The sequence below is a fragment of the Asterias amurensis genome, chromosome 6 (assembly GCF_032118995.1).
Source record: "Asterias amurensis chromosome 6, ASM3211899v1".
Taxonomy (NCBI): domain Eukaryota; kingdom Metazoa; phylum Echinodermata; class Asteroidea; order Forcipulatida; family Asteriidae; genus Asterias; species Asterias amurensis.
The window spans coordinates 18049777-18065203 of NC_092653.1; the positions used below are offsets into that span (position 1 = coordinate 18049777).

The following is a 15427-nucleotide window of genomic DNA, read 5'->3' on the forward strand; positions in this document are numbered from 1 at the left end:
CTGCTGACTGCTATGAAAATACACTTAATTACGACCCCTGTACAACCTATGAAGCGGCAGCCAGGGGATGCAACTTTTTAAGAAAGATAGAGAGAACAAGAAGGCCATGATATGATAAAAAGTTAATAAAACGCTATAGTCCTGAAGTCACTTACCATGGAGTGTTCAGGATGGTTTGGACACATCCATCTGCCGGTGGGCATGGCAGTCAATGGAGGATTGATACAGTCTTTGTGGTACAAAAGAGGGCAGTAGTCACACTGTATCAAGGGACTTAGGCGGCAGCTCCTGAATAACCACAATAAAAAGATATACCATTATACTAAAGGGTCTTTGTAGGACACAAAACACAATGTCCACAGATTGTTATTAAACTTACACGGTTTGAAGATAATGATAGTAGAAAGCTTCCCTGAAAATATTACTAACTGAGGTGCTGTAGTTTTTGAGAAATGAGTAAAACTAGTCACGGGAAATTATTCTAGCATGTAAAAATTATTTTCATGACATTGTTTTACTCATTTCTAAAAAACACTACAGCACCTCAGCAAATAATATGTTAAGGGAAGGTTTCTACTATCATTATCTTCAAACTGTGTAAGTTTAAAGTATAACTGTTGACATTAAGAAGGGAATAAACGGCTGGTGAAAACCGACAGGGTCGCGGCCATGTGATAAAGGACAAAGCTGAAGGCAATGTCCTGATTGCACTAGGTCCTTTATTGCACAAGATCCTTTATTGTTTTAAACAGACAAGTTTTATCGTGCGTTTAAATATGGCCATTCTGATTTCCTCTTGACCAATCACAATGGATAACTGTTAAAAAAAAAGTAGGAAATTTTCTCAGGTACAAAGGCTGACCTACCATGTACACATTGGGTGGGCTTTTATAGACTTTCCAGGCTGGTAAATGACAATTTTTCAGATTTTTGGCACAAGAATCAGAAAGACTAAAGTAGGAAGAATATCATGCCTATATCAATGTTAAAGACCCTGGACACTATTGGTAAATTTCAAAGACCAGTCTTCTCACTTGCTGTATCTCAACATAATGCATAAAATAACAAACCTGTCAAAATTTGAGCTCGATTGGTCATCGGAGTTGCGAGATAACCATGAAAGAAAGAAACACCTTTGTCACACGAAGTTGTGTGCTTTCAGATGCTTGATTTCGAGACCTCAAAAACTAAATATAAGGTCTCAAAATAAAATTCGTAGAAAATTAATTCTTTCTCGAAAACTATGTTTCTTCAGAGGGAGCAATTTCTCACAATGTTTTATACTATCAACAGCTCCCTATTACTCATGACCAAATGAGGTTTTATGCTAATAGTTATTTTGAGTAATTACCAATAGTGTCCTCTGCCCTTAAGGCAAACTTGTGACTTTTGTTAATATTTGGGGAGAAAATGTTCCCTTTTTCAGGACACCTTCGTCTTCCACAAAGCAAGACACTTACTTGTTACACTGAAAGCACAACTTGGCTGGTAAAGGGACTATACCATTGTCTATTTCATGGGGCTTCTTGAAGTTTTTGGACAATTCTTCTTTCCGCCTTTTTCTGCTACTTCCTGAAAAGTATTATACAGACAAGTAATGCTAATCAGTATGAAAGATGTATTTAAAAAGAAAGTTACGCAAGTTTGCCTCAAACAATGCTAAAAGCCACCCCTGGTAATAGGCTGCAAGAAGAATAACATTTAAGATGAAAATAACTCGGGGGAGCTGAAGGTAGGAATTGATGTACATGTAGGATGGAGGGAAGCAATACAACAGGCAAAGAGTTCCAAAGAGATGCACTGAGTGGAATAAAGCAAAGCTGCTGGAATGGCTCAGCAAAGCAAGAGTGTATGGGTTAAGAAAATTCTTTCAAAATAATGTATTCTCACCATTGCACTCATTAACATTTATTATTTGTATAATTATCTCCTTCAGATGGGATTACTTATCAAAACCATTTTGAAGGAGGATTTTGACTTCTGAATATCTCCCAGGCCTTAAATAAACTGACATCAGCCATAGTAATTACCATGGCGCCTTGTGCTTTTACTGTAGTGCCCTTTGCCAAGTACGAATTCACACTTTCCTCATAGAGGTGCCCCTTTGCTCAAGAAAAACTGCCATGCCCCTTCAAGAGAGAAGTCCAGGGCCTGAAATGTATACACATGATTGTGGCTGTGCACCAAAGCAGTTTCAACCACTGCAATAATTAACAATCACTATTTGTCTAATAGTCACATTCAGAAGGGATAACTACGTACATACCAAATTACTAAACCATTTTCAAGGAGGATTTTGACCTCTTGAGTATATCCTAGAATTGTTTGCTTTAATTTTATTATGTTTTGTTGTCACACATAACCAGTGAAATGCACTTTGGTGTGCGAGTCTAAAACATTAGAATACATTTTGGGTGGTGTTAGATCAAGCCTGCCATTAACCCAAAAGCAGCCACAGTAATTACCATCGTGCCCTGTGCTTTTACTGTGGTGCTCTTTGCAAAGTTACAATACAAATTTACTCTCCTCATAAAAGTCCCCTATACTAAAGGAAATGTGCTATATAATAGAGATAAATGATTGACACACTTACCTGGCAATGGGGCAAACACCATGTAACTCCCTGGCAGACCAAACTGTACAGGGTTCTGTATCTCCGCAGCCTTCACTAACATCTGGAATGGATTCTTGATTTCCCCGACGTGCTTCGGACTGTCCGGGGCGTTTGCCATTGGCACCTCCCCCATCTTCTCCCCCATCTTCTCCAGAACGAGTCTGATATCTCGCTTGGCCTTGAGGTCAGCCGTCCCAGCATCTTGTACTGGCTTCTCCAGGGTGGATCTGAGGTCTCGTTTGGCTTCGAGGCGAGCTAGCCGCGTCCTGGTGGTTGGGGCAGAGCTTGTGGAGGGCTCGTCGGGAATGAGTGCAGCAATTACCGGCGTGGTCGGCCTTCCTGGCTGGGTCTTAGCTTGTTGGACTTCCTTCTGTGCCTCTCTGTAGTGGAAGGAAATGGTTGATTACTATTCATTTTATCAACTATTTAAAGGAACATTACAGAATTGGTAAGAAAAAAAATCGTGAACATCACAGATTTACATAAAACTTACACAGTCTAATGATGATGATAGTAGAAAACATCCCTTGAAATACTTCTGTCTGAAATTTTATATTTGATGAGAAACAAATAGTCTAATTTCGCGTTTGGAGTTAATCGCTAAGGGAGCGTTTTATTCATTTTTGTTTTTGCATCGATGCAATGCAAAATTTGTGACCGGTTTTTCACTTTTCTTTAGTAACCCAGATGGCCGTTCGATCTCAAACTTCTACAGGTTTGTCAGTTTATATATATGGTGGATTACATGAAGAAAAACCACCCTTGTGACACGAATTTGTGTGCTTTCAGATGCTTGATTTCGAGACCTCAAAATTCTAAATCTGAAGTCTTGAAATCAAATTCGTGGAAAACCACTTCTTTCTCGAAAACTACATCACTTCAGAGGGAGCCGTTTCTCACAATGTTTTATACCAACAACCTCTCCCCATTACTTGTCACCAAGTAAGGTTTTATGCTAATAATTATTTTGAGTAATTACCAATATATCCACTGCCTTTAACATATTAAAGAGATATTGGGTATAAAAAAAAGCATATCCTATGTCTGTACACCAGAGCTGGCATCTTGCATTTAGGGAAAGTTTGTATAAAAATCAGGCCCAGGGAGATATTTAAATTTGGTTATCAGAACGTGGAAAGATTGGTTTGATTTCAGGGAACTTTCAACAGAATCCGGGAGATTTGTATCGTCATTTATTTAAGTTATCTACCAGTGAAAGACAAAAACACCAAGCACAACATCCAAGCGCATTAATTGACCCTGCAAAGCAATGGACTGCACAACATAAAATATGGTTGATGCATCAATCTAAATGTGTAAATCTAGTTGGGCAGTGTTGAAAAGTTCAAAAAATAATAATAACAGGTGGTTTTTTGATTCAACACTACTCAAAAGAGATGGTGCTACTGCAAACCTTACCTAATGATGGATCTATACTCCCAATTTACAAAGTGAAAATCTAAATTACAGCAGATTGTTTTCAAATTGGAATTGAACAATTTGTTGGACTTTGGGCATGCCTTAGCAGTTGTGATTGGTCAATACAATACGGAGGCGGGATTTCATGGATTGGATTGCCGTCTATAAACCCCAAAGCAAGAATTACACGCCAACTACATTGAGTTACCCACCTATAAGCCTGTAGCTGTACCAGCCTCAGACAGGGCTTGTTCTCTCTCATCAGTCGGTCATTCAACCTCATCGTTGGCTTACTGGGTGCAGCAGGGGCTACCACCTTGGCGACTGCAGGGACCTTAGCTCCTGCAGACGGAATCTTACCCGATGTTGCCACCACTGGCTGCTTAGCTTGTTTGTCCTTTTCTGATTTTGTTGACGTGACTGAGCTTGCATCGTCGTCTTGAGGCTGAAAGTATTTGGGAAATAATGAAATCTCAAGTTAAATGTGCGCAAAAGTTTGTTTTTTGCCCTAGACATATAAGTTTACAATTTTAGAACAGTTGGCACTGGTATTGTAAATGTTTGTCAAAAATTTCCCCATCTGACATGCTTTGAAGAACTTGTGTTTGACTTTAACTTAATTTTTCCAGTTTTTTTAAGCCAAAGAAGCATTTGGATGTGAAACAAAGATTACAAAGGTTGTAAATATGCCCACTTTCATTTTCAAATCTTGCTTTACTCTCTGAAATGCTTTGATGAAGTTGTGTTTGACTTTAACTTCACTTGCCCAGAAATAAGCATTTGGACGTGACACAAAGATTAAAAAGAATGTTAAGATGCCCATTTTTTTAATTTTAAATTGTCATTATGAATTGCATGGAAGTGTCGGGGCCGAGCGGTTAAGAGCACCAAATTCAAACTCTGGTGTTTCTAATCAGCAGAGTGTTGGTTCGAATCCCCAGCCGTGACACTTGTGTCCTTAAAAGCAAGACACTTAACCATTGCTTCGTCCTTCGAATGGGACGTAAAGCCATTGGTCCCATGTGTTGTGTAACGCATGTAAAAGAACCCAGTGCACTTATTGAAAAGAGAAGGGGTTCGCCCCGGTGTTCCTGGCTGTGGCTGCTGTATGCGCCGTAGCACCTTGTAAACCCTTATAAGGTGCTAAATAATTAGGTCTCAGAATTCATCTCTGCAATAACCTATCTTTCTGAAAGTTTGTATATACTCAGCGCCTTGAGTACCTTGTTGGTAGATACGTGCGCTATATAAGACTTTGATATTATTATTATTTTTATTAATAATCAATTGCCCGGATTCAAACCGACAACCCTTTGAGTGCAAGTCCTGCAGTCTAACCACTTGACCATGGTGAGTGTACAATGGTTGTAACACAAGGCTGCTTACATTAATGTGTGTTTCTTATTGACAAGCCAGTTCTTAAATACTGAAAACTGCATCATGTACATTGTACATTACAGACAGACTGCATAATGTGCAAGCTGTTTATTTAACCTGCATACACTCTGTAGTTGAGACTTTATTCATATCAATTACAATCATCTACAATTTTTAAAGGAGCAAACATTGACATTGTAAATTATCTCCCTTAACAGTGATCTGCTGGCTGGCCAAGTAAGGGAATCAATGCGTGGTGAAGAGGTTTTCAACTAGTGTTTAATCCCAACGAGGCCTGGTTCTTGATAATTTTACCGAGACGAAGTCGAGGTAAATTATCAAGAACCAGGCCTCGGCGGGTTTAAACCACTAGTTGAAAACCGATTCAACACACTTTGATTCCCATTCATAAATACCTTTTCGGTCAAAAAACACCAACACTTATGGTCAAAAAGTAAAAGAAATGCAAACATTATAATTTTTCAATGATTTCTTTCAAAACGACACCCCTCCAGCTAAGAATGGTAAGACCCAGTCAAGGCCCTCTGGTAAACAACTCCTTATAAGGGAATGCTGTGCGCGTCGACGCGTATCGCGTGATGTGGCACAACTGTCTCGGCCGTTGCTCTCGATCAATAGGAATTAAGAAACTGTCTTATAAGCACAGGTGCAAACTCGCGTGTCACGCCCATGTTTCAACACTTTTTACTGGTCATAAACAAAGGTTTATACACACCCTTGTGACGCGCTCTCCACCAATAGGAATAGCGAAACTGTCGAGGTATTTATGAATGTCAGTTTAAATATACACCTGAGGATCAGTCAATATGCCCAGGTTTTTTTCACAACTGTGGAGTATTTTGGACCCAAATTTTGGGATGTTTGGCCGAAGCACACTGAACTGAAACAAGGCCTTCAAAATGTTTTCTACTTGGTGTTTATCTTGGTTTATGCAATCTGGAGCACTCTGTATGGTTTTCACTTGATGTTTTTTTGTGAAATTAAACTAAAATTTATTCTGTACCTCAATGCACTGTGTGACACCTTGACAGAAAACAAATTGTGTATGATAAATAATTATAAACTATATTGTGTAATGAAATTATGTACTTGAGTATATGTAATACCAAAAGAAACAATTATGAGATAAATACTCTGTAGTTTGGCCTAGTCTTAGTGTAATTATTGTTCAAGTATAAACTGTTCAGTTGTCAGGGATGATTCAGCAAACATTTCGTGCCGTCTTGTGGATTTTCCGTAGACAAAATTGAGCCCTGTTATTTACACATTTATAGCTATTGCCATGGTAACCAAGTAACTGTACATAAACCATATATCATGTGCATGATTTCCCACAAGACATCCTTGTGTAATGTTCCCATGTATGTACTGCACTAAGATGATTATGCAGCCAATGTGCAGAGCCTTTGCTCTGGTGAGTCACTGCCAACTGCTCCCTGCCCACCAATCACAATGACTAGCAGCAGTAATGGATGCATGTCTTATTCAATGACGGATGGACAGACAACCAAGAAACCAAAGTCACTATCACTTTGAATAGCACAGAGGCTTGTAATGTTCTGCTGGTTGAATCTGACAACTTAATGTCGTTGTAAAATGTAAAGTACACCCTCGGAGCTCACATACGTCTATCATGCTGAACTACTGTATTGGTTGTGTACAGTGCAATCATTGATTGGGTATTGAATAGAAAGTGACGTGTTTTTGCACTGGCAATGGTATCATGCTGATCTCAGCACAGTTTCAGATGATCCTGGCTGTAGTTTTTGACAACACTAAAACAAAACCTAGACCATTCCAGGGCTCAAACTTTACACTGGACACAATGATTATTAGTGATTTTGAAGACTGCAAATAAGGCTTCGGTTACCCCGTTTCCACATAGATTTGACTACTACCTTTTTAAGTTTTGTTCAGCTATGAAATAAATTAACCCTCACAAAACAACTGATACTTTTGTTGTTGAATTACACTACACATGTACATGTAAGTACATGTATGCACTTGAAGTCTTGAATTTTCCGAGACACTGCACTGTTTGTAGTTCGCCACAGTGTGCTTTTTTCCACCACGTGGAAAAAATTCCAATGCCCAACACAAGCTCCAGCCCAACTTCAAGCCCCTTTCTCACAAACCTTGTTAAAGAAACCTAAATAACATTGTAAGAAACCTTTTGAAGAAAGGAATTACATGGATGTACTGTGCACGCCAATCAGGCCAAACCTACCTCAGGGGCTACCGTGCACTTGTGACACAACCATTCACCGGGAGGTAGGTCTTCGTCGCACAGCGGAGGGTTACTGATAGAGAAAAGAGAAAAAAGAATGACCAAATTAAAGGACTGTTACAGAATTGGTAAGAAAACAAATTGTGAAGATCATAGATTTACATCAAAATTATACGGTCTAATGATGAGGATAGTAGAAAACATCCCTTAAAATATTTCTGCCTGAAATCCCATAACTTGATGAGAAATAAATAATTTATCTTTGCGTTTGGAGTTTCTCGCTCAGTGAGCCTTTTAGTCATTTGTTTTGTTTGCATCAATGTCATGCAAAATATGTAATAGTTTTTTCACTATTTTCTCGCGACCCAGATGGCCCTCAATCTCAAACTTCTACAGGTTTGTCAGTTTATGTATATGGTGGATTACAGCAACTGTTTTGTTAGCCAAACCAATGCTGTAATGTTCCTTTAAGTAGTTGTGTTTAGGCCTAGGCGAATTATTTGAATATCCGGTTAATGGCGAATAGGTTTTCCTATCCGTAACCGCGAATGCCTTTTTTTTCTTAACCGGATATCCGCATAGGGCGCGAATAGCTATTTATATACCGGATAGTTCTGTAATTACAACCAAGTAACCGGATATTCTTTAATATCCGAATATCCGCGGACGTCGGGCGACAACTGACATGAATGTTTTGTCTGAATTCTAATGAAACTTCTATTAAGACAGTATAAAACAGCATAAATTAAGTATATAACTATGCTCACCTCCGTGAAGAGTTAAAACAATGACATTTCTGACGTAATTTGTTCAAAGATTACAAAAGTTTTCCTTCACGTAGAGTCATCCACGATCAAAAGAAAAAGCAAATCGCCATCTTTAAATTAGATCCGGTCATTTTTATGAATGAACCGAGTGACACTGTCTAAAACTAATATCAATCCGCCCAGAAGATCTCATTCACAAACGAACAGCGCCCTCTAGCGACAAAAAAAAATATTTTTTTTAATATTTTTATTTTTTATTTTTTTTAATAGCGCCCTCTAGCGGCGAAAAAAATATTCGAATATCCGGTTAATTTCGGATAGTTGGCCAGCGGTATCCGAATAACAAAATTTCACTATTCGCCCAGCACTAGTTGTGTTATACACGAACATCTGAGGCCCTAAGAAACTTTCTGTCTTGGGAGTAGACTTGGGCGACTAGTGAAAATCACTACCCGACTAGTTGTGCTTCAATAAGTCTTGACTTCTTCACTAGTCACGAGATGGTTCAAATCAAGGCCGAAGTATGCGTTGCAAAGAATGCCATTGCAGCAAGCAACTCTTTTGATGCAACATTATCAGAGCAGACAATGACAATAAGGTCTGGAGTACTAGTAAAACTAGTCACTAGTTCTTTAACTGGTCACATTTTAATACATGTATTGTATATCATTGTTGTAAAAAATGCTGTCGATAAACTTGTTTATGTAGGGCCTACATTACACATTATGTGGATTAGATAGATTGGAGCTGTCACAGCCTACAGCTGAGTTTTTTTGCTATGATTTTGATAGATTCAATGGTGCATAAGCCAAGTTAGGGATGCCGACTGCTGATGGGTTATCAGTTCCTTCAAAGTACAATTTGTGAGAGGTTAAGTTACAATAATTATGCACAATTGAAATTTGATGGCTTCCTGGAGGTTACAGGCTAAAATGTCAATGGAGTGTCGATTAAGTCATCCCTGCAAAAAAAAAGACATTGACTCATACTGTTGTGGAGGAAAAGCAACAAGTTGTTACCTTAGTCCTGGGAAAAAAGTAGGAATAATATTGAGTAAAAGGACTGACCTACATGAACACATCGTCTAGTCTTTAATAATAGACATTTCAAACTACGTATTTAATCAATCACAATTTTCTCTTTTTTTTCCATTGGCAAAACAAATCGGAAATCAGACTACACTAGGAAGAATACAATGCCTTCTACGGTACTGTTAACTTGACTAGATGCAAGACTGAGTCCATCAGTTAATTCACAACCCAACCATGGCTTTGTATTTAACAATGTCGACTGTGGTTGTTTTTTGTTTCATTTGAAATGGGCCCACGTCATTTTCATTCAGCCGCCTAAAATGATTGAGTGGCCACTGGCCAGAAGTATGGTCTTGCAATGCCCCTCTCTGCCACAGATATTCCGTTCCAAGTTGCAAGATATTCCATTCAAAGACGCCATGAATGAACAAGACGAAAGACAATGCACATGTCATAACAAATTTTCCCACGGAAGCAAGCCATAATTATATCGCAGACAAGCTACTACATACATGTACAACTAAACAGGTCACCAAGGTTAATGTGCAAGCTCCCTACTCATAAATTATGCTAATGACCAACCTACTGTAAGTAACTACTAAAATGGAGACGCTTCTACATTTTGTTTACAGGTACGCAAGAAACAAGCCTAAATTATACACACTGTACCACCCTTTTTGTAAAACATAAAACCATAATGATTGTCCTTGCTGTACATTGAGTTTTAACTGCTGTATGTAAATGGTCTGGGAGAGAGGGCTTCATTAAAAAATTCTTAATTGCTATAAGACATGCCAACACTCAGTGTGATCGTATACATGTATGCGAACATCTAATTTTAAAGGTCTAATTTACGCGTGAATGGAACCCCCCCATAAAATGGAGCTTCTTCTGTGGGTAATCATGCTTGAGGAAAAGTCCATGATTCAATGAAGCAAGTGATTACTAGGCCTGGGCGACTAGTGCGACTTGTGTAGTAGTAGCGACTATTGACTGCTTAGTCGAGTCGCGACTACCGTTTTTTCAACTACTTGATCAATCGTGCCGCCACGACTACTACAAAAATAGTCTTGATTACCAAACCAATACAAGTGTCGCTCACGACTATTCACAACAACAAAATTTAGGGAGAGGCGGCAGCTCTGGTACACTCTACTTACAGCCCCTAATGTTTTTATTAAAGAAATTGCCTTGACCATGGACATGTTTGTTTTGACACAGACAGTGATCATGTGCATTCAAACACAAAGCATAAAAATGTACAGTATGGTCTAATGTATTTGACGTCACTGTAGTTTGTACCACAAAAAAACCCACTGTGTAGTGGACTTGACCTTTAACTCTCATTAAACAGTTAAAGCCATGATTAACTTCTTAATACAAAATAATGAATTACACCATATTGAAAACTTCTTATTGGTTTGATCATACTATTAGACATATTAATTACATAAATTGTACACATGAGCCCCCTGACTTGTCTAAGTTTACAGAGGGGTTGTGCAGCATTGGCTTTAGGAAAAAACACAAACTGTTATTCAAACTGTCTAGACTTTAAGACTCAGTCAATCAAACAAACTGTAGTGATGATAATTTCATATTGTCAAAATAGTCAGGCAGCTTATGACCATATTTTAGATGGATGTGGACGTTCCGGACAAAAGCACCAAATTTTGTCCACGTGTTCCTTAATACCTAAGCTTTGCATTTTTGATAGGAACCACCTCACCAAGATGTATTATGGCGGCCATCTTGGATTTCCAAGATGGCCGCCATTTAAAAACCTGTTTTTGCCAGTATCTCACCTCCTGAGTCACCTAGGATCACAATTATGGTGTCTAGATATACATTTCCATGGTCAAGGAATACATCTTCACCACTTAGAAAAGCAACAGTGCTTTATTTTCTTTGTATGGCGGCCATCTTGGATTTTTAAGATGGTAACCATATGAAAAACCCATATTTGCCGGTATCTCGCCTCCAAAGTTACATAGAATCAAATAGTGTGTCCAAATATATTTCCATGGTCAATGGATCAAACTGTACCACTTAGAAGAGCAGCAGTGTCTTCTTTCTTTTATATAGGGCCATATTGGGTTTTCAAGATGGCCGCCATATGAAGAAAACACACATTTTATCAATATCTCATGTTCTAAATCACTTTTAATCACAATTATGGTGACCAAATATACATTTTCATGGTCAATGAATCTAACTGTACCACTCAGAAGAGCAGCAGTGCCTTCTTTGTTTTGGATGGCGGCCATCTTGGGGTTTTCAAGATGACCGCCATGTGAAGAAAACCCATATTTTTATCAATATCGCACCTAAATCACTTATAATCACAATTACAGTTGTGGTGACCAAATAATATACATTTTCATGGTCGAGGAATCCAACTGTATATTTAGAAGAGCAGCAGTGCTTTGTTTTCTTTGTATGGCTGCCATCTTGGATTTTTTATGTAGTGGTCATCTTGGGTTTTCAAGATGGCCGTCATAAGAAGACAAAAACGTATTTGCCAATATCTCACCTTTAAGTCACTTAGAGTCAAAATAATGGCTTCTTAATATATATTGTTATGGTCAAGGAGTGCAACTGTACCACTTGGCAAAGCAGGCCATCGATCACTTTCAATATTGCTGCCAAGTATAAACCCATTCAATATCTGACCTCCTTCGTTCAGTGATCTGGATCACAAATTTGCTATTTGACAACTTGGGTCATACCCCACCTACTACAACTGCAAAAAGTTAAATTTCATAGCACACTGGAATCTGCACGTTTGAAATTACTTGAGAGAACAGCAAAATGAAATGAAACTGGCTGTGTCTTAAACAAAAAATCACCAGTTGTCAGACAACTCTACCCTTGTGCCAGCTGGGGGCTGTTAAGACACTGGACACCATTGGTAATTGTTAAAGACCAGTATTCTCTCTTCCCAGCAACCATGTATGTAGGCCCCTTCCATTCTGACTTTTAAAACGATCAGTTCATTGGCAAGTGACGGTAACCCTTCTTTATGCTTTGCGAGCAAAATGTGGATACATGAAAATGTGTGATACTCGTACTGTGGGACTGTGTGAAAATGAAAGAAAAAATGCGCTATTCTCTATATAATTCTCTAAACCATTTTTGGGAGGTAGATGGAACAGGAAGAAAATGTGTGATGTCTCAAATTTATTATTATGAGAAAACTGGCAGTTCTGTGTGACATTCTTTCCAATATGAATAATCCAACTATCGAGGAAAACGCTAACTAACAACATAGACTAGAGTCTGTACTTCTACTTGCTAACAATAACACGGAAATAATGGATGATTTACCGGACACAAAGTTGTCACACCATGCATGCATGCATGTAGCCCACCTTGTTGAGCTGTTAATGGCTCCGCTTTTAACATCGGTCTCATCACTGTCGATGAGACCGATGTTAAAAGCGGAGCCATTAACAGCTCAACAAGGTGGGCTAGCATGCATGCATATCCGGTCATGAATATCATGATCATCATGTCGTGAAGGTTGCCAATCTTATGCCTGTTGCACTGGCGGACGTGTTTCGGCATCTATCCACGCTTTATTTTGATCCTGAAACTTGTCAACTTCAGGGAAGCGAAAGAACTTTAACCCTTCTTTTGATCCGAACCAATTTTTGCAGCAACAGCGGCTAAGAATCATGATTATTCGACTGTAAAGTTCGTATCTGTATACATTTACACACAAGTAAACAAACTTTTGCCAACCAAGATGGTGGAATTGTTTTGTCACGTGACTCGTGACGTGTCAAAAGAAAGGTCTATTCTGAGTGGTACAATTAAATTCATCGACCATGAAAATGTATATTTGGTCACCAAAATTGTGGTTATAAGTGATTTAGAAGGTGAGATATTGATAAAATGTGTGTTTTCTTCATATGGCGGCCATCTTGAAAACCCAAGATGGCCTCTTTATAAAAGAAAGAAGGCACTGCTGCTCTTCTGAGTGGTACAGTTTGATCCATTGACCATGGAAATATATATTTGGACACACTATTTGTGATTCTATGTAATTTTGGAGGCGAGATACCGGCAAATATGGGTTTTTCATATGGTTACCATCTTAAAAATCCAAGATGGCCGCCATACACAGAAAAAAAAGCACTGTTGCTTTTCTAAGTGGTGAAGATGTATTCCTTGACCATGGAAATGTACATCTAGACACCATAATTGTGATCCTAGGTGACTCAGGAGGTGAGATACTGGCAAAAACAGGTTTTTAAATGGCGGCCATCTTGGAAATCCAAGATGGCCGCCATAATACGTCTTGGTGAGGTGGTTCCTATCAAAAATGCAAAGCTTAGGTAATAAGGACCACGTGGACAAAATTTGGTGCTTTTGTCCGGAACGTCCACATCCATTCGCTAAGCTACCTGACTAAAAGGAAAAGTAGTATAAACCCCTTGCATGCAACGACACACGATCAAAAAGCACCCACACTGGGGGCAAAAAGCACCCTCACCGTGCAATGAAATTGTTTATACATGTGACATACATGTAATGCCAACAAAAAGCCAGATAACAGAATGTCTTCTGCCTAGGATTTAGTTTGGTGAAGGAAATGTCAAGGAACAAAGACTGTTTCTTTTGCATTCAAAGTCATGAACTAAATAGAGGGAGTGTTAAACGGCAAAGTGTTGTAAAATTTATCTCTATTTTGTGGTTGTGCCAAAGTTGAGTGAGTTTAACTGTGGATGTGAGATATTTTTCACAGTCTAGATGTAGATAGATGTAGCCCCCAATCGACATACAGTCTAAGAACACTCACAGACTTCAAAATTTAGGTCAAGATGTCTGCAACTAGTCACTTAATATCTGTAGAGTCCAGCGTTCTCCCTTAACAGTGCTCCGCTGGCTAAATGGCAGTTAAAACACCTGACTAGTCAAAAAGCACTCCAAGTGGTCCGGCTGGCTTAGCTTAGTGTTGTAAAGCATCCATATCTCATTTGAAGTACCACCTTGTGAAAAAGCCGAGGGACTCATGAAATGAAAAGCTAACTGGTCCTGCTGGCCAGTCACTAACAAGTGAAGCGTGAACCCTGTGAGTCATAAGTGGTCCACTGCAGAGAGTCTACCAAAAGCTGTTTAAAGGCACTGGACACTAATGGTAATTACTCAAAATAATCGTTTTAGTGTTGTGATATGGGACTATTTTATCCTGCTCATGTATATCGTACACCAGTGTGTTATCTGCCTTCTATTAAGTGGTATTAAAGAATAAAGACTGTTGGTCAGGAGCTAGGAAATCAACCATCGTAATCGCCTTAATTACCTCCTAGACTCATATCACTTCATGGTGGCAGCGGTGGGATAAAAACTTACTTGGTAACAAGCAATGGAGAGCTGTTGATAGTGAAAAAAACATTGTGACAAACAGCTCCCTCTAAAGTAACGTACTTTTTTAAAAAGAAGTAACATCTCACTAAAATATTTGAATTGAATTTGAGACCTCAGCTGAGGTCTCGAATTCAAGCATCTGAAAGCACACAATTTGTGCGACAAGAGTATTTTTTTCTTCCATTATTCTCTCCCAACTTCAAAGACCAAATGAGTTCTAATTTTCACAGGTTTTTTTTATTTTATGCATTTATGTTGAGATACACCAAGTGAGAAGACTGGTCTTTGACAATTACCAAAGGCGCCCAGTGCCTTCAAGGTAGTGCCAATGTTCCATGTGTTGGGACCATTGACATGTACCCCCCCCCCCCCCCACCCCACCACCTCAATAACCTGTCTTTGCATCCTCCCTTTTAAAAAGCCAACTTTTTATTAAATTTACAAACATAAAGTGCCTTGAAATAATAATTTAAAAAACTGCAGCATTTATAAGGCGCACTTTTAACTGAAAAACATTCACAAAGGTGCCGTCAGGAAGAATACCCACTTGACTACATGTACCAGCCTGCATCCAGTTTGTCCAGAAAACTCACAAACT

The 15427-nt window shown here is 38.8% G+C and overlaps 1 protein-coding gene across 2 annotated transcripts in view; it reads right to left on the reverse strand.

Annotated features, from left to right (window-relative positions):
* LOC139938297 (PHD finger protein 12-like) overlaps positions 1-15427 on the reverse strand; it is a 35749-nt gene that overhangs the window by 16019 nt on the left and 4303 nt on the right. For both annotated transcript variants that reach the window (XM_071933716.1, XM_071933715.1), the window contains exons 3-7: positions 7659-7731; positions 4246-4478; positions 2594-2994; positions 1461-1572; positions 156-288 (exon numbers count right to left, since the gene is read on the reverse strand). In XM_071933716.1, coding sequence (XP_071789817.1) covers positions 156-288; positions 1461-1572; positions 2594-2994; positions 4246-4478; positions 7659-7731 — 952 coding nt within the window. The remainder of the gene's footprint in view (positions 1-155; positions 289-1460; positions 1573-2593; positions 2995-4245; positions 4479-7658; positions 7732-15427) is intronic.